Source organism: Haliotis cracherodii, unplaced genomic scaffold, assembly GCF_022045235.1.
Source record: "Haliotis cracherodii isolate W230 unplaced genomic scaffold, xgHalCrac1.p SCAF_10, whole genome shotgun sequence".
Lineage (NCBI taxonomy): Eukaryota > Metazoa > Mollusca > Gastropoda > Lepetellida > Haliotidae > Haliotis > Haliotis cracherodii.
This window is the reverse complement of record NW_027266265.1, coordinates 58247532-58267932: the sequence shown is the minus strand read 5'-3', so window position 1 is coordinate 58267932 and position 20401 is coordinate 58247532. Positions and strand designations below refer to the sequence as shown.

Sequence of the window (20401 nt, the reverse complement as noted above, 5' to 3'; positions counted from 1 at the left end):
TGTTGTTTTTACATCGGCACTTCACGCCATGATATGAGTGTATTCCGTCTGCTTTAGTAAACCTACACATGTAAACACTTACAAATCAACTGTGCAAGATAACAGTGATTAATCAATTAACGTATTTTCTGTGGAACTTTTGATGGCGAGCAATGATCCGTTTACAAAAAGGTAAATGAAATGATCACTCCTCTTGCTGTGCTGCGACGTGAATATTACATAACATACATTTCACCTCACTTCAAACCTGGATTCAGATGAAATAATTACCCCAGACACAAGACATGCCAAATGGGAACCGTTGTCAGGTAATCTGAGTAGTGCTACCACTAACTATACCTGTAATAGGTTCATTAACTGAGCTTCTAGTGAATGGCAACAAAGACACAGGTGTAGGGTTATGCCAGAAAACGTGGATGACAACAAGAGAAAGGAATCGTATTATCCGCGCAATCCAAAATCCGAAAATGCTTTCACTGCTGGGATACCATTTTTTAAAATATAAAAATAAACTGACGGCCAAAAGAAACGTTACCAACGATATTTCTAGGATAAAATATGACCAACACAAATTGAAGCAGCAATAACAATTGTATTGTAGAAATTCATCACTCAGAACAGTAAAATGCGAATTTACTAATTCAACAACAAAGTCCTTGACCTCCAACAGGGACATTTCTTGACAAGGGGTCATTCGTCCAGTATTCGATCAACAACATTGGCTACAACTTTAAGGTGACGACGGCCCAGACCGTTCAATACGGGATATGACCTCCATGAGCGACAATGCATCTTCGAATGAGGCGTCGAACTGAGTAGACAAGCGTCCTCACATCTGCAGGTATCCGATTCCATTCCTCACGGAGGGCAACGATCAACGCTTGTCTCGTGAAGGGAGTATGTTGACGTTTCCGAAGACGACGCCCCAGTTGGTCCCAGAGATGTTCTGTGGGTGACCATTGATCGTGCGTAATTTATACCCGGAAATTGCACGATAATTTGGGAAAGAATGTTTTAAAAAATTGCTGAAATACACTAATATTTCCCAAAATCCGTAAAGCACGTGCAAAGAACGACAGAGTTCATGAAGGCTGTATTCGTGAAATGTGTTCTTTACTGTTTTTGAACAGGTTGGCATTTTTGTTTCAAAGTGGCAAATCAGTTAATGTTGGTAACGTTTCTTTTGGCCCTCAGTTTATAACCATCTGGGGTATTTCCAAATAACGACATCCGATGAGCTTCCATCGTTCTTTTTGTCCGTTTGTTTAGGCTGAAGACATTATTTAACATGCGCCCTTTGTCTGAGATGCAAAGATTACATGTACCAAATCAGTGTTCAAGGTAGTCCAGTCTCTTGTCACGCTCAGTTGCGTCAGCGAGCAAATCGGCAGATAGTGAGCCCCAGCTGGCAGTGTTAGACAGCCGAGAAGAAGATTAGTGCCCCTTTAAACCGACAAGCCGGGATATAACTGAAATATAAATACTGTTCAAAGCAGTGTTAAGCCAAACTCACTCACTGAGCCATGCCGGTCCCCCAGGCTGGATATTGGGGGTACTTTTCCAGGATAAGCATGCCTGTCATTTGGATGTTAAGGCCGCAATAAATTAATAGCTACAGTTTGATTGATTTTTGAAAACATGGGAGACAGGAGGCATTTTATTTTGTTCTTATCGACCTACTATAGGCATTTGTGTACAATTGCTGTCGACGGATGCGATTCACATGCATCATGTGTGTTCAGTAGGGCTACGTGTACGAAGTATTTTATCAGGTAAAGAAAGTAGGAACACTCATATTAACGATACTTCTATTTCTAGGAATTTGAAGGCATTAGAAAAATGTAAGGCAGGATGTTTTGTTGTCAGGCGGGAGCGGATGAAAATCTATTAATTAAAGTAGCGAATATGGTATCGTATAAAAAACAACAAAAAACATCGGACAATATCATTTTATCCGAATGCTACAAATTGGTCTGTGATAATTTTATTTTAATGAACATTCTAGCCCTGTATAAAATTGCCTCATGGAGAAACTCACTGGCCTGTGATTATTTCTGTAACTGTAGTACTGCTGATGCGGCTTTAAGCAATATAACTCACTCACTGACGGTAATAGTTTTGTTTCCAGCTTTAATGTTTTCACTATTATTGGACATTCATGTACACAATTTCTTTTGTTAAATTAAATTGAGCATGTTGAGCGTTTTATTATAAAGTACATAGGAAACTGTAACAACGGGAGATGACTCAGACTTTGTGTATGTAAATTACATAGCATTTTAAAGCTCAAGTCATAAGTTTGCTAAATGCTACTTGGAGAATGAAGAGCATGAAAGAAGCATGACCAAAGGACTACTAACGTGCGCATGCGCCTTGACCTTGTGATATTACGCATGCGCACGGACAGCGTCTAAAACGCGAGAACACGAAAACGCGAGATCGCGAGAAAATGAAATGTCGCATTCTCGCGTTCTCGCGATTTCGTGTTTTTCCGGCCTAATTTGACAAGTCGAGATTGCAAGATTGCGAGACTTTGCATCATGTCCAAATGTCGCATTCTCGCGTTGTCGACTTTCGACAAAAAGTGCTATGTACCAAAAACACGAGAATGCGAGATCGCGAGAACGCGAGATTTTCTCGTGTTTTGGACATATTTACCTCGTTTCCAAAGGTCGAGATCGCGAGAATGCGAGATCGCGAGAATGTCCCTTACAGTATTCCATAGTCAAGCCCCCAATTATGTGGTCGAACATTTTGGAACTTATTTGAACTGAAGTGTGTTAAATAAAAAGCGTATATGATTATTTTCGTAAAATATGTCCATGTTTTCTTCGTCTTCTTTTTTAATTTGAATCTAAAAATGCACACACTGAGAGTATTACATTCCGACCTTAGCTGTGCACACTAAAGGAAATGGCAATGTGAGATCAAATTATTCGAAGACAAGAATAGCAAAGAGTAGCATACCTCTTTTGTCGATAGGGGAAACGCCTTTCCAGGGTTTGATTTTTTATAAAACCTAACGTTGGTTGTTGGGTCCTCTTTTTTCTGTCCATAGTCGAAAGACATCAGCTACAAAATAATTCAACCATACATGATGTCAGGTGGATCTGTTTCTTGACGTTCCATAGCGTGAGATGGCGTTTAGTTTGTATTTGGTGAGTTCAATTTACACATTGTCCCTAAATGAATGTAGTTATGATAGGTGATAATTAACACAAACGAACAAAGAATAGGCATGTGCCCGCAATCAAAACGACTGAATTCAAAGATTTTTCTTCCAGTGGATTCCAACTAATACATATAAATATACATGTTTTTGAAATTGTGGCCAACCACACATTTTGAAACAAACATGACAGATATTCTTAGATTATTGCACCAACAATATGTCATCAAAACGATGTAGGACAACCCCCAGGCACCGAGACGACCGAAAGCACAAAACGCCACTGATGATGATGATGATGATGATGATGGCAAATAGCCTAATGATACTGCATGAAGACTTCGCGTGATGTATCCCAAGAATATGTGAAATATCCATGACTTATATCAGTTTAAGCTGCAGGGGAAGTAAGACCAGAATAGATAATACCACAATTCGAGAGACTCGATTCACCCCATTAACTCGTTGGTAAATAAGCAGCATTTCTAAATTGACCCCAATTGTCGTCATTCTATCTCGGCAAGTACCAAGTTGTACCTACAGCTATTTCAAACTGATTTTCATCGAAGGACCTTCCAGCCTTCTCCAGAATTTCTCTTTTATACTGTTGAATGAAGTCCGGCTGAAAGTAAAATGTTGAATTGTAATGGTTACCCTTCACAGACCAAAATTTCATTTAACAAATTACATGCCCGAAGTATATTAATAACCGTGCAACTACGAAATGTACCTACTAATTTGCTTTCAAGGGGGGCGTACTATATAAACGTTCTCTTAATCTACGTCACAGAAAACAAATGTGAAATTTTTAGTATTTGCGTCACGAATGTGTGAACCAATGATAGCAGTCTATACATGAAACTATCATCATACTTTCAAAGTGTCGCCATCCTGTAAAATGCGTGTGCCAACACATTTATACAACTGTCTTGCCTGGATTCTTCTGATGATGTCTCTTGCTGCTGTCAGATCTTCCGTGGCGCCTGTAAATGATCCATGGAAAGTAGCTTTGGTGCACAACAAGAGACAAAAGGGAAAATAAGATCCATGTGCTATGTTACACAAACAGTTTTGTCCTACGGTAAACGCATGTACGGGTGTAAATCGAAGAGTAGAAACAGAAAATCGTTCAGAATATATATTGTTCACACATTCGGTGTGGCCAAAGTGATCCCCAGGGTGTCAGCAACATGCTCAATTACAAAACGTTTTTGACATAAAACCGTGCCGTGAACAGCCTCCACTTTAATTATCTTTAGTATCTTTCGGAAGACAAAGCGTCTTTACTGCTTCTTGCGTATACTTAACATCCCATTTCTGAATAAATGAACACAGCTGAAGGGCAGCCATACCCATGTCTTCTCTGTTTCTCATTTGGTGACAGGCCCTTTTTGTGTCATTTTGTGAAAATGTAATTGCTACTGTAACATATAACTACGGTAAGAGATTAACCGAGTATTTTGTGAGTGCTTGTGGTGTGAAACAAGGGTGTACCTTAAGCCCCGTGGTATTTTCTCTTTTTTATTAATGAACTTGTAGTATATTTAGATGGTTAATTTGATGATGGTTTATTTATATCTAAATTAATATAATTGCACTTCTATTTGCTGATGATTTGGTTCGTGCTGCTGATAGTGTTATTAAACTCCAGAGGCGTCTTCATGCTTTATATTTTTACTCCCAAAAATGGGAAATGGAAATTAATATAGAGAAGAGGAAAATTATTGTCTTTAAAATGGGTGGCCATTTATCAATATATGAAAAATGGTATTTTGATGGTAAAAACATAGATAATGTAAGTATGTATAAATATTTAGGCTTAATTATAACGCCAAAACTCATTTGGACCAGAGCATGTGAAACATTTTCTGAACAGGCTTCCAAAGCACTGTGGCCAGTAAAATCCCTGATCACGAGACTTGAATTTACTCCTAAAGATACGTTTTACCTATTCGATAAGACAATTGTACCCGTTCTGTTGTATGGTTGCGAAATCTGGGGCTACCAAAGAAAGGAAAGCATAGAAATTGCCCACCGAGAGTTTTGTAAATATTTGTAACACATTGGATATAGATCATCTAACGCAGATGTTTGTGGTGAATGGTATATATTATTTTCCTACAGCTTTGGTATTGCTTGGATTTCACAGGATGTTGGTGATCAAAAGCAATTTATTTTCCAGTTTAAAGACAGAGTGTACAATTGTTCTTTGCAAGAATAGCATGCATCCTAAGACTCAAATGTATTAACTTTTTATAAGACCCAGAAATCATTTTTAGATTGTGAAAAATATTTATCTCTTCAAATGCCCTGGGTGTACAAAGTTTAGAATTGGCTGTAATTCTTTGGGTGTGCAGGATCTACCTAGGGGTGTATCATTGTTCTGTGTGAACATTGCAACGCTGTCTCTAAACATTATGAAGATTTGCGTATACTGTTAGTACCTAATTTGCCATTTACCAAGTTCTTAACACATCTTTTAAGAACGGTTCCACTCAATAAGTAATTTTGTTAATTTGAGTCTGTATATATTCATGTGGTAACTCAAATTATGATGTAAAAAGTTTTGTACTTTAGGTCACGTGCTCTTTAATGCAAATAAACCTGTCTATATGTCTGTACAGGAAGTTTTCTCAGTTAAATTAACCCCTGTAAATTCTCTGACTATCCAGAACAGATACCGTTATGAGTGTGTGCCTTAGCTTTATGTCACCCTAGAGATACTATTCTCAATACACGTGTTGAAGTAAAGTTACACAAAACAATATAACAGCATAACAAAATGAACGTATCACTTTCCCCTCGTACACGACATTGTTTATACGTCAATATCAATATTAAATGTACATCTGTCTTATGATTATCTATGGTTGGATACTACATTATTATAATGTGTTATATTCACCAGTTTGTTGGGGACTCGTTCCTAGTGTTATAGGAAGCTCTACCACTTGAAGGATGCTGTCATTCAGATGTGAGTAGGCCTTCATGTCGTCGATACATTCTGATATTTTTCGACCTGATCCTTGATCACTGAAACAAAAGATATAAAATACTACATGCGTGTTATTTCCTGTTTCTAGAAAACTATGACACATTGGTATGGTTGTATATAATCATTTATATAAGTAAATTTCAATCCAAAATTGTGCTGTTTGATGTTTCTGTTGGTGGACTGTAGTTCCCAACATTTTACTGTGTTGTAAAATGATCATATTTCTTAAATGTTTTTCGTTACTTACAAAAAGAATCCCTGCACGTGCACACATCAAACTGATGTCATTTTAACATATCGTGTTCAGTTTCAGAGGGATGAGTATTCTGTTGTGGTCCTGGATTTTCTGGTCCATCGATCACTTGATTGTGTGGTTTGTTTACAGGCCGCCGTTGCATGGCAGGCACTCTGATGTGCGGCACCAGGGAAACCAAACTGACGGGGGCTACCGGTAGGACAGGATACGCTTATACGTTTGATGAACACCTGTTTTGCAGTGATCCATTCATATGACAGTCACCGCTATTTAGTCATTTGCACCAAAAAGAATCGGTTGATAGTCGAGATTGATTATTTTTTGCGGAGACGTCTTGTTACTTTGTGTGTTGATGAAAATGATCTTCTTTCAATCAAAGGGATTAACACTCGTGCATCTAATTATCGGCGTCGTAATAGAAATAAATCTTAAACCTTCCCAGACTCCAAAGTATCTCATTTCAGTTTTTCTTATATTATATTACATTTAAACAAATTCAATTAAAACTTCATTTACCGATCCGATCCTGATATCTGCACAGTTTTGTCAACTTTTACAAGCACATCAACAATCCTGAAAATAAACATTTAGGAAATTCAAAATATGGCTACAATATAAAAAGTACAGTTTTCCTGTCTTGTTTATGAGTGAATGAGTGAGTATGAGTGAGTATGGCCGCTTTTAGCAATATTTCAGCAAAATCACAGCGGGGGACACCAGAAATGGGCTTCACACATTGTACCCATATCGGGAATCGAACACGGGTCTTCGGCGTGACGAGCGAACGCTCTAACCACTAGGCTACCCGACCGCCCCTCTTGTTTATGAAATACGAGGTACAAGCACAAAGTATAGTTACTCGTGTGCTTTCCATAAATGCTCCCAGGTGTCTGGTCGTTTCATATATTTTGTCAATACGCGAAGATATGTTACTGTACATACATGAGTTCCACGCCAATGGTAACTTTGTGCTGGTAAGCTCTTCGATGTAACGTCTCCCGGGTATGAAACATGTCGTACAGGTTGTAGGCCTCCTGCAGTCAACACAAACGGAACTTGAATCTGGTCACACGTTCAGGTCACCCGGACACCTCAGGCGTCCGGCATCTATCAACATCCGTTGGGAAACCTTGTCCCAAAATTCAGTTATGGTTGTCACAGATGCTTTTAGAGATAAATACGTTAATGATATCTTCAAGTGGCATTTTAGAAATCGCTGAGTATCAAGCACTTTAATGATAAATGTACTGACGTCTTTACTGATGAGGAAAGAAAAAGAAAACTGTTTGAATTCATCCTTGTACCGTTGTCAAACAAGACCACTGTCTTGCTGTCTTGTCAGTCTTGCCTGACAATGGTGTAAGGGTCTATATCGAAACTTGGCCTGTACAGTATTAAAGAAGTTGTTAACCATAAATTGTGTCTACTTTATCATAAACGTTGAAGAAAAATGTGTCATCCGTCATCTTTTGAGTAATGCCAATCAAACATTTCAACGTTTACGATGTCTTATTACGTCCTGGCGTGCTTGTGGCTCTTCCTCCACCACATTCTGTCAACATGACCTCCTCTGAAGTCATGTATGATCCTAACAATAATTACACCCAAATGTGTCTCCACTGTTGTGTTGGTTGTGTTAGAAATTAGCTTGCAACACATAAATAAAAACATGATTTTGTAAAACGGAAATTTAATATTTGTTTTCTAGATTAAATGATATATATTCTAGCGGGTGGATATAATATTTCTTGAGCGGGAGATGCGGAATACATTTTGCTTTATGCATAGATTCAGTGAAGGGATTCCCGTTACTAGATCAAACATTTCCTGGTAATGTCCTTAGCCTGGAACGTACGACATAACATTGCAGATTAATGGATTACCTTGTCTCGTGCACAGATTCGTGGCCCTTCACCCTCCACGTCGATGATACGAGCCAACTCCATGTACCGGTCATGATCAAAGTTGTTTTTTATGCCCAGCATGTGACAGTCGCGAGCAAAGTAGTCCCACTTGTCTACATCAATTCCCGTTTGGGCGTTGGCAACAATCTGGTGATAAAATGCGTTTGTAGTACACCAATGTCCAAATACTGAACTTTGCAAGATTGAGAAACCCGTTGCAATTGCAGCATTTCAGAAAATGTTTTTATCTCCCGGTAACTTCATTCTTTAATGTATACTCTTAAAAAAAGAAACTTGACACTGACTTTCAAAATGTAATATAATTCGATTGTTTCAAAATAGGACACAGAAACCATAATTGAAACACTGTTTGAAGATCAATGTACACAATGTTCAAAATATTAATCGTGTCACCTAGACAGACACACGTACACGATACAGTTAATGTCACAGGGGTACAGAAAATGTGAGTATCGGTTGTGCCCACCACGTGCATCAATCACCACTTGACACCGACGACCCATAGATGCAATCAAGTTGTCAATAACACGCTGTTATATGTGCTGCCATTCATGCTGAAGTGCATCAAGAAGCGCAGGAATTCCTTCTGCTATGGCGTCGATCCAACTCGTTCCACAGATGCTCAATCGGGAACAAATCTGGAGACCCGGCTGGCCAAGGTAATGTCTGGATGTTGTTGTGGTGTAAGAAGTCTTGACAAACACGTGCAATATGCGGTCGAACGTTGTCCTGCTGGAACTGTCCGCCATGAACGTTGACGTGAGGAAGAACGTAAGGCTGTAGGATCAAGTCTCTGTAACGCACACCTGTCAATGCACCTGCCACATGCACGAGAGGCGTCCTACCACCGTGATGAATTCCGGCCCTTACCATGACACTCCCGCCACCAAATGGGACAACCTGCTGCACACAGTTGGGGGCGTAATGTTCACGTGCGCGCCCATCAGCACATTTGAGTAGGAAACGGGACTCGTCAGTAAAAAGTACATTTCACCAACTTGCACGTGCCCATCTAACCCTTTGTTGGCACCAAAGCAGACGGTCCGCCAGATGACGTGCGGTAATTACATAACGTCGAACAGGTCTTCGTGCAAAAAGTCCAGCCTCCCTCATTCTGTTGCGTACCGTTTGATCTGATATTCTGCGTACCCCAGTGATCTGTGTGGTTGTAGACGTGGCTGTGGTAGTGCGGTAGTTGTCGCAGCCGGATGTATCGATCTTGTGCTTTGGTTGTCACCCTTTGTCTTCCTGACCTTGGTCTGTCGTCAACTCTGTTGGTGTTGTTGTATCGGGTCCACAGTGCGGACACTGTCTGTCTGGATACGCCAAAGTGCCTGGGCTCCAGCTTGTAATCAGCTTGTAATCTCCCAATGGCGTTGTTCCGTTGAGCTGCATTCAGTCTTATCATTCTGTCACCGCCTCTACTGCCGTTTTAAGGACTGTATGAACAGCCGTTGATGTGGATTTTTATACCCATTCAGCAGAGGGGCCTGCATGCCTAAATGCAGGATCCTGTGCTGCACGTTTTCTACAGGCGGTTGCGTTTGGATGAAGCTGTAAAAATGATCCCGAAACGCTACGTTTATGTGCTTTGCATGTGTTTTCTCGAATTATAGACACATCATCTTTCTGTCATTTAATGTAATTATTTTAGATATTTGGCAAAAAGTGGTTTTACATTTATGTCAAGTTTCTTTTTTTTAAGAGTATATATTTAATTATTCTCAAACCAACTCAACTGCTCCAGCAAAAAGTCGTAAACATCAAACGTGATATCAAATACTTACTTCATAAAGAAAAAGTTTTTTCCTCTTTTGTTGCACACGTTCATCTTTCACATGCTCCTGTAACACAGCATTGTAAATCATGATTACAAAGCATAAACATATATCCTTCTTGTTAAATGTGGAAGCAATATTTATTTTAAGGTGAGATGAGATGAAATGAGTAAATTTAACGTTGGGTTCAAGGTTATTGCACATGCAGAGTAACAACACGTAGCTTCTCTAACGTCTTTTGGTATGACGCGGATGGAGATCTAACCAACGATTTTCCTGTATCTGGACAAACGGTCTGACACCATGAGTTTTAGTAAAATCTAAATATTTTTTTACATTTGTATACTTATCCTGCATTACTCCGTATTGCATTTACTGCTGTCTTTGACAGAGTGACGAACTGTGTGAGATCCAGCTTCTGAAGAAAGTTGTCCCAACCAGGAGGCAGCGCCCTCTCACAGTCGTCACGTGACCCGGAAGTCATGACGTCACACAAAACACATAACTGCTTTAAACATAACATCTGAAACTTCGTGGGGAGGTAGCGTAGCGAAAGGGAGGGCACTTAGACTTCGTAATGCAGGATAAGTATACAAATGTAAAAAATATTTAGATTTTACTAAATTTTTTAACTTATCCTGCATTACTCCGTATTGCATCTTTATCAGACGGCATGGCCGGTGGGCATACCTGCAGATGTGAACCATAATAAACCCTCGTCAAGGTCCGATGAATCCGCACCGCATACAAGTGATGACCGGAACATCTACGACCATTCCTGTCTTCAGGAAACAAGAGTCGATGCAAAAACGAAACGCCCGAGTAGGTAACCGAAATACAATGAGGCGTGTAGCCAAAATATAGAACTTACCGAAGAGCGAAAGCGAAACGCAGTAGAGCCCTCTAATCTGAGGCGATAAACACCAGAGAGTTCGACGGGCCCCGCTCGGGGAATCGAAGAATCAGCGGCGTCGGCGGCAAAATCTACGACCAATCCCAAGAGCGAATGCGAAACGCAAGAGAGCCCTCTAGGCTGGAGGCAAGGAACACCGGTGAGGTCGACGGGCACCGCTCAGGTATCAGAGAAGCAGCGGCGCTGGCGTCGGCGCCGGTGTCCACATCTACTACCATTCCTGTCGTCAGGAAACAAGAGTTGATGCAAAAAGTAAAACCCGGATAGGTGACAGCAATAGAATGAGTCGGGTAACCCAAAACTAAAACTGACCTAAGAGCGAATGCGGAACGCAAGAGAGCCGTCTCGTCTGGGGTGATAAACACCAGAGAGGTCGACGGGCTCAGGGTATCGGAGAATCAGTCGCGTCGGAGATAGATGACCTGGTGGGCTACAACCAGGGACCAAAACTGTGAACGCCGGCGACAACTTTCAAGGCTACATCACGGAAGTAGTGGTTGGTGAAGGCGGTGTCCGATCGCCACGAACAGGCTTCCCTGAACGACTGGATGGAACAGTATACCGTGAAGAACCAGTGTAAATACGATCGCCCTGATCTCATTTTATTTCAGGTGATAGCCTTTGGGGGGAGGGTCCAATCCGGCGGCTTCATAAGCTTTAAGGATGACCGCCCGGAGCCACAGGGAAAAGTATTCCGGCTGACCAACGACTGCGACGAAGGGGAGACCGGCAGAAGGTGTTTCCTAGACTTGCGGCAGTCTTTAGATCGTCGTAGAATAACCTTCAGTGCCCTTACTGGGCATAATGACGCTCTTCCTCATCCTCGGCACCCACACTGGACAAGGGGGGAGGGGACAAGGAATGATCTATCAGGCTGTCCTGGGAGTTGAGTCTTTACGCTGACGTCCCAGTACGGTCCATGATGAACGGCGCCCTGGGTACCGCATTCGAACCGGGCACGGGTTCTAGACGTCGAGGGCGTGCTGTACATGGACTGGAGCGGCAGTAGTCAAACCCAGTAGAAACACCCGTCTTCTTCTTAAGGTCGTAGAAGGAAGACGAGGGGAGTGGTTCGCAGGGCGTTGAAGACCACATTCAGATCCAACGGAGGTGGTCCGAACTTGGCCTTCAGGTCTTCAAGACTGAACGAGCGCAGCCAGGCCCGTAGGTCGGGAATTTTCGTCTTTCTCCGATCGTCCGGGATGGCCAGAACGGAGTAGATGGCGACCAGGTATGTGGGGGTGGTAAGCCCTTCAACCGACGGGTGCTACGCAAGTACAGAAGGAACTGATCCAGGATCTGCGGTGACGCTGTCATCGGATCCTGGTGTTTGTCAGAACAAAATGCCCGGAACGAGCATCATTTATCAGCATACAGTCCCCACTGTAGATGGACGGTGGGCTGAAGCAATAGCTTTGGTCGCTCTAGCCGAATAGCCCTTGGCTTTCTGCAGTTGTGTCAGGCGTGCAGACGAGAACATGCGGGTATTAGGGTGTGGCACAGACCGTGTGGATGGAGCAGAAGGTTGGACCACACCGGAAGTTCCAGGGGTTGTCTCTGGCTATTTTTCGGAGGGCGATAACCCAACTTCTGGCTGGCCAAGAAGGCGAGACCAAAGTCAATGGCAGGGGTCGAGTGGCCTGGATCTCTGAAGAACCGTGGGAGAGAGAACCGGAGTCGGAAGCCGAAGTAGAAGATCGGATACTCGGCTCGTTGATATGAGCTTGATAAAGCTTGTTGATCTAGGCGCCGGAGGTCATCTTAGGCGCCGGATATATCATAGGCGCCGGGAGCGCCGGGAGCGCCGAGACATCGGAGGCGCCGAGTCATCAGAGGCGCCGGGAGCGCCGGGACATCGGAGGCGCTGGAGGGAGCGCCGGAGGCGCCGAGTCATCGGAGGCGCCGGGAGCGCCGAGTCATCAGAGGCGCCGGGAGCGCCGGGAGCACCGAGACATCGGAGGCGCCGAGTCATCATAGGCGCCGGGAGCGCCGGAGGCGCCGAGTCATCAGAGGCGCCGGGAGCGCCGAGACATCGGAGGCGCTGGGAGCGCCGGAACATCGGAGGCGCCGAGACTCCGGCGCCGAGACATCAGAGGCGCCGGGAGCGCCGAGTCATCAGAGGCGCCTCGGAGGCGCCGGAAGCGTCGGAGACATCAGCGTTGATGTGGTGGTGTTGGAGACCGTGAACGGTCGTATGTCGTGCCATGGGAGGCAGCCTCTATGTTGGGAGCGCTGGAGCCGCCGGTGGAGCAGGAGACCGGGAACGGTCGTATGTCGTGCCATGGGAGGCAGACTCTACGTTGAGAGCGCTGGAGCCGCTGGTGGAGTAGGAGACCGGGAACGGTCGTATGTCGTGCCATGGGAGGCAGACTCTACGTTGAGAGCGCCGGAGCCGCCGGTGGTGTTGGGAGCACTGCGAAGCTCCGCTGAGCGCTGCTGCCGTCAACGTAGATGGGGGTCGACGAGCACGTTGAGTGAGGTGTGTCCTGGATACTCGCATGAGCTGAAGTATCACAGCGACGAATGACTGCAACATCGGCACTGCCTTGTGAAAGTACAGGGCGTCGTACAATCACGGCAGAAAGGGGCGGCCCCCACCAGATTTGTTCCCACGGCAACAAGTGCAGCGAGGCAGAAAATCTGGAATTTAAGCAAAACATAACTATGTGGCAAAGCCACAAAGTGCGGGAAGCATAATGTGATTCAGAAACTTTGTATTTCAATGAAGACTATGAGATCAAACAATGACGCTAAAAGGTAGCGAAAGCATAGCTTTAAGCAAACACATAACCATGTGGCCAAATCACAAAGTATGGGAAGCATAAAGTAACTCAAAAACAGTATATTTTATTGAAGTTTATGAGATAAACAATTACGCTAAAAGGTAGCGAAAAGGCAAGGCTTTAAGCACACCAAAACAACATACATAAATGTAATGTATTACCCAAGCCAAAGAGAGAATTCAAAACGCAGAACACGACATTACGTGGCCACGTGGTGAATGGCCAAATGGCGGGAAAGAAAACAAAATGGCGGGAACAACATTGCGCCCGTAAATTACTGTGACGTGAGCCACAGACGAGCGATAAACGTTACAATTTACGAATGGGAAGACCCTAAGGGCACGGCCCATAACAGGTAACAATGTAGCAGCATATAATGAATGTAGAAACACGCAAAATATAAAAAACAAACAATAAGCTTTAATTTCCACAAGGGATACAAAGTACGTCCGTCCGTGGAGGTGACAAAGCAGTTATGTGTTTTTGTGTGACGTCATGACTTCCGGGTCACGTGACGACTGTGAGAGGGCGCTGCCTCCTGAGCTGGTTGGGACAACTTTCTTCAGCAGCTGGATCTCACACAGTTCGTCACTCTGTCAAAGACAGCAGTAAATGCAATACGGAGTATTGCAGGATAAGTTAAAAAATTCGATGAGTATGGTTTGTTTCAGTTCAGCTTTCCTTTTTATTGGAACAGTTTTCCTTTCATTTGTCAGAGAGAGAGAGATATCTAGGTCCATACTAACACAGGATAGCAAAGCAATATTCATCTTTCATGCTTCAACCCCATAACTGGAGGAACATTACTCAACTGTCTCTTTTCCACCTAAGATGAGATCCTTTATCAATGCGAGTCGAGTCCCATCTGTATCGAACTCCGCAAAGGCCCTCATCACATGGACATTTGCTTGTCGTAAGTGTTCCAGCATCTCCACTGATGCATCCTCATGCTGAAATCATTTAACATTTTTGAGTCCCGGACATTTGTTGCATATATGCTGTATATATGCTAATAATGAACTGCGGTTATTACGAGATAAAGTTAGTGACTCCCTTTGAGTTCGTTATAAACGTAGTGTACTGTACATACATTTTGTTCTGTGTGTGTCTCAACACACTGTTACAATAACTGCCATATCTGACACTACAACTGATGAATGACTACTTTAGTATGGAGAACCACGGGTGGGTCGGATCATGTCAGGACGTATTTATTAATATACAGTTTACAAGCGTTCTATAAATGCATATTCTGAACATTAGATGTAAATATACCTTCCACTTTTTGTCTGTCCTTACACGAGGTATGAACATCTTCTCAAAGACGTGTGAGAACGGGCCGTGTCCTTAAAGAACAAAAACACACATCTATTGTACTTGTCCTGTCAAAATATTTTATTCGCTAGAAATGTAATTAACTGTGCATATTGAAATAGCCAATCCAGGATGTATGGTACCATCCCGACAGTATCGGAAATGACCGAGATTTACACGCATTGTGATTTTGAAATAATCCAAGTTTACCAATTACCAAGATCGTGACACAGTCCTGCTATTTCAATGCACTCGATGTCACCTTCCTCAAACTGTTGTGGATGTTTCTGTTTTAGAATCCGAGCAAATTTTCCAGCAAGATAGTAAGTTCTGTTTCAACAAACAAACATAATATCTATATAGTCATTGAGAGTTTGTGAAAAGAAAGAAAGTTAGGTATATAATGAAGTGTGCAGCAAGTAATTCATGTCATGGGAATGTGATAAATGTAGGGATGCTAGTGTGACATTGTCATTAAGATATTACTTACCCGATGCTGTGCTCAAACCTGTTGTGTGCTGCGCCCGGGTAAACAAAGTAAGCTCCACCGAGTTGCTTCAAATACCTCAACCTCTGAAACTGCGGGGTGTCTATTATCTTCACACACAAACCCGTCACTGTTATAGTCCCATGAATAGGATCGTTGAAAATCTAACAATAAAAAGAAAATTAATCAGATGTTTCTTTGGTTTGAACATCATGCTGTATACAAACAATTTCATAGGTACATAAACAGAGCGACAGAGCCCTTTCCATAACCAATAGAAATAACTGCATAAAGTATAGTCGATTATATGATTCCGATTATATCCTGAGCATGTGTTTATGATACACTATCAAATAGTAATATTATGCCTCCACAGAAATTTATACAATGGTTATACATATGCATATGATTCATACATATTAGATGTCATATTGACGTAATTATGCTTACCTTTGATTCCTTGGAATCAGAATCACTTCTGCAAAAATTCACAAATATGTATGAGAAGATAAACCTGCTGTGTTTTGAAATTTGATGAAGTCCAAGAGCTGAATAAATACCTCTTGTTTTCATTTGGAACAGAGCGCTTTAGCACAAGGTTTCAAATGCATAAATTAGAGGTGTCTACACTGCTCTACTCTAGTCTACTTTACCTCAAATTTCAAAACACAGTAGGTTTATCACCATTCTACATGATGGCAACATTGCTTTGAAAACAGCGCAAATGGTAGAAAGGTCCGCTATCTTAGAATCTTCTGAAAAGGGGTCTCAGGTAGTTTTATAAGTAACAAATATTACTAAAGTTCAACATAACTATAATCATAGTACTGAATAGTTAAAATAAGTGTTCAAAACACATAGTATTCAAAAAGAAGTTGACAAATAACCCTCCAAACTTAGTCCAAAGATATCATTTCATTTAATCGCAACCTGCTGTGAACTGTTTGGACTCACCAACTCGTTTCTGGGGAAACTGGCGTGACAAGTAATTTATTCCCCCCAAAATTGATTGTTGCAGGAATTACTGTCAATCATGGTTACTCACAGCTCACAACTGCCTTAGACAAGTTACACGAAGCAAGATGACAACACCGATCTATGATAAAGTTCAACATAAACCAGTAGATTTAATAGGAATGGGACTGTTCAATCAATCAGTTTATTCAGTAATAAGGCCTCAGTCCCACGTACAGATATATACAATTTAGTTTCACATCAGGTGCTGCATGAAATAATATTTACGGGTAAAAACAACGAAGACAGATAGCATCTTTAACATAATTGGCTAAGTTCTCAAGACAGTTTACATCAGAAGAGTTTAACATTCTAACCAGTGTGTCTTTACTATTATTACCAGTAATGAGGTCTAAATATGGGAAATATTTTGAGCGAATATCTTCATAAATATGGCAAACAAAAATAAAATGAATTTCATTTTCAAATGCCCTTAACTTGCACAATTGACAAAACTGGAGTGTCTTATCGATGCCATCCCTCCTTCCTGTGTTATGCATAATTCCCAGTTCTCAAATACGTAAAAGGGTAAGCATACGTCGCTTTTCTTTTGATAATACATTTAATAGATACGGTTCAAGTACAGTTCTAATTTCGAGCATCCAAACACTTCGGAATACTATGTTTATGCATGACAGTCCTTAACCCTCAGTATAAACTCGCTTATAAAATATTCAGGATCACCAGCACCTTGAAATTCCCAGACATGTCCGAAACCATGAGAATATAACATATTCTTAAAAGCAGAAACCCATGTATTCCTACCAATGGCATCAAACCTAACTAACATTTCGTAGCACCGTTTTTTGAAATCTTTCTGGAAATGAGACTGTTGGTACTACGTGATTCCATGACATGACTGAACAGGCTGCAGACGATCCAGCTATTCTAACACGAGGGATCTCATTTGACCTAAAATTAAATAGTTCTCCGATTCGACGGAAGCGTGTGACAGTTGTGGCCCAGAAACAGTGGTTCGGGTTTGATTTGCTTAATTGTGCATGTTCTGAGATGACAATGGCTATTAATCACAAAAAGATTTCCAAACAACATCTTATAAATACTTTTTTATGATGTTCTTTTTTTCTTTCATTGTTGGTTGTTTCAATGAGGAAGTTGCCTGTTCTGGGTATGTTCGCCAATGAACATTTCCCTTACCATTTCAAAATCATTATCATTTGTAGGCAAATAACTTCGTTAAGTCCTGTAATCTTATCATTGAGCAGTGATGGTTACGGCCGATAGAACATCATATCTTCACCAAAAACATCCAATATCAAACTACCGTATTTCTTCTATCAGACACCAGGGCGTCTTTTAATTTCGAGAGAGCTGGTGTCTATTAAAGACGTGGCTCTTATCAAGGACCACGAGTCTAAAAGAGGAAATATCGATACGTTTTACAGTTTCTAAGGCTGATGGATCAGCAGCCATCTTTTATGTAGGCTATCAATGTATTCACCCTTTTTGTGTGAAAAGGCTTAACATATTTAAAAGGGGGTTCCATAGCAAAACGAAAACCTCTTTTTAACCAGTCAGAATCAAGCCTTGTTCAATGTGGTGGTAGAATAATAAATATACTTTAGTATTGTTACTAAATCATTTAATCCTTGATGTCGGTACGACTTTTGACTGAAATCTTTTCACAGGTCTTCTTATGTACATTGACAGAAATATTTCACCAAAGCGCATATAATTCTTTAAGTGGTACTTTACATCACGATACACATGGGCATATATACATGCATTCAATACTCACAATGGTAACCTTGAGGTACCTGTAAGTAATGATAACAACATAAATCTTGGATAGGCATTTAGAAGTTGGAGGAACAGGAATGCTCTCAGTAGATAGAACCAATGGTCTTTCCATTGACACAACAGTTTATGATATTGTACCATATCAGACTTGAACGCTGTTGATATTTATTGAAATGGCAAATATCTACTTTTGGATAGTTTCATCCTTGTAGCATTCACCATGTGTTTAAGTCAACTTAAATTACAGACACACACAAACAGATCTATCTTGATGCGGAGGTATTGTTCTCAGAGTGAGAGGGAGTGCATGTTGTTCAGCATTATTCTATCGATACTAAGGCAATGTATAAACGAACGATTTCGCACAAGAAAAAAACATCACTCGATAGCCTGAGCAACTGGATGACAGATACCAAGGTAAATCATTGGAACTCTGTGCACATGATTATACTTTAAGTCGGCTCTTATGACCAGAATGTGGTACAGGGAGATTATTTGTGGCAGCAAAAACATACCCAATGTGCCTGTAGTTGACATTGTCTGGTATAAAATATTAGTGACAAAACCCTTTCCATGATCATAGGAAATAAGGAGACTCCATTGTACTATTCAGACTATCCTAAGCATGTGTTTATGAATCGCCATCAAATAATGATGATACCAGGTGTTCGTAAAGGTGGGCGTGTCCTGACCCACCGGTAGCACTGTCACAAAGACATGCAACGAACAAGAGAAACCAATTTTGACAGCTTCACTAAGGCAATGTTAAATGTTGCAATATTAAGAAGGCACATAGAATCAGTCCTTTCAGGGGTCAATATTAACGTTGTTTACATTCATACTTTGAACTTTTGGGTCAGGTTAAATTTACGACTTACCAGATTGATTCTTGGGCTTTTTCGAGGAATCCTCTGAGTCACCTCCTTCTTCAGGCTCTGCCTTCCGTTTATTACATTCTTTCTCAAGTTCATTCTTAGACATGTTTACAAATATCTGAAATAACATTGTGAACAGTGAACAGAGTGCATTGTGTTTGGTACCTCTTATTGCGGACCTTCTAGGATATATTGTATTATGTATAGTGAGTAATAAAAGAAAAATCGGTATGCACAGACGTAAATTGTGAAACCAGTAAAGGACCCACAATGTGATTAATCCATTGATTTATTTAAACACACCGTTTTAGGTTTACAGTCAATAGGGCAATACATGGGGTCAAATAAGTGCCAGGAGCAACAAATAACACGCCCTAGACTAAATGTAAACTCACTCACGAATGAGAGCTACTTATGATCAGACATTTTTGGTTCGAGTGTTGTGATTGGTTAATTTAAATCGTCTGGGGCATAACGTCACGCTACAAATGGTTCGCTAGAAACAGCCGTATTTCAAACAGTGGCCAATACGGGAACAATAGCTAGAAATAAAAACTACTGGGACAGCCATCTGATAGCCTGGTCTCTGTTCAAATTAGAACTATCTCCGGCGTTATCTCCGGCGTTAGCTCCCGCGTTAGCTCCGGCTAACAAACATCACAAAACGTGTTGAAGTCAGTTTTCAATTTTAATACCTATTTCAAAAATTGTATCATTTCCTTGGCAGACTGTTTTCTTTCCCCTCATATAAAAGGGAGTACAAAAGTCAAATCATCAGTTAATATTTTAAATGCTTAACGGTCGGCTTGGTACAAAGCTTTCTTAATTGTTTAGCAGAATTGGCCAATTCCACATTCACACGTTTTCCATGCATTCAACATAGAACAAACAAAAACAGAGTTGTTTGCTGATTTGAACAAGGCCCTTTCTGTTTCATTTAAGCTTGTTTACTGTTTTCACTATTTAATTTAATGTGCGGCTTCAGACATGGAGATTGCTTGGACTTTATAGGTTGGTAACTGGCATGAAGGTGTTTAGGATATTCAACAACCACCTCTAATACGTAACTACTACTTGAACCATGTGGAATACTCACCATATCTGACTGATCTAGGACAAATAGATCTCTCT

At 41.3% G+C, this 20401-nt stretch overlaps 1 protein-coding gene across 3 annotated transcripts in view; it reads right to left on the bottom strand.

The window, feature by feature from the left end:
* LOC139454581 (deoxynucleoside triphosphate triphosphohydrolase SAMHD1-like) overlaps positions 1-20401 on the bottom strand; it is a 53184-nt gene that overhangs the window by 6713 nt on the left and 26070 nt on the right. Inside the window, exons 2-17 of one of the 3 annotated variants that reach the window (XM_071236383.1) lie at positions 19274-19388; positions 18394-18412; positions 16071-16098; positions 15624-15784; positions 15351-15463; positions 15095-15165; positions 14632-14769; positions 10133-10189; positions 8304-8471; positions 7363-7454; positions 6937-6993; positions 6075-6202; positions 4043-4152; positions 3711-3791; positions 2968-3072; positions 703-1469 (exon numbers count right to left, since the gene is read on the bottom strand). In XM_071236383.1, the coding sequence (XP_071092484.1) occupies positions 1446-1469; positions 2968-3072; positions 3711-3791; positions 4043-4152; positions 6075-6202; positions 6937-6993; positions 7363-7454; positions 8304-8471; positions 10133-10189; positions 14632-14769; positions 15095-15165; positions 15351-15463; positions 15624-15784; positions 16071-16098; positions 18394-18412; positions 19274-19376 (1455 nt within the window). In that variant the 5' untranslated portion in view covers positions 19377-19388 and the 3' untranslated portion in view covers positions 703-1445. Of the gene's footprint in view, positions 1-702; positions 1470-2967; positions 3073-3710; positions 3792-4042; positions 4153-6074; positions 6203-6936; positions 6994-7362; positions 7455-8303; positions 8472-10132; positions 10190-14631; positions 14770-15094; positions 15166-15350; positions 15464-15623; positions 15785-16070; positions 16099-18393; positions 18413-19273; positions 19389-20401 lie in introns of those variants that run through there. The other 2 variants (XM_071236381.1, XM_071236382.1) reach the window with 2 other exon arrangements.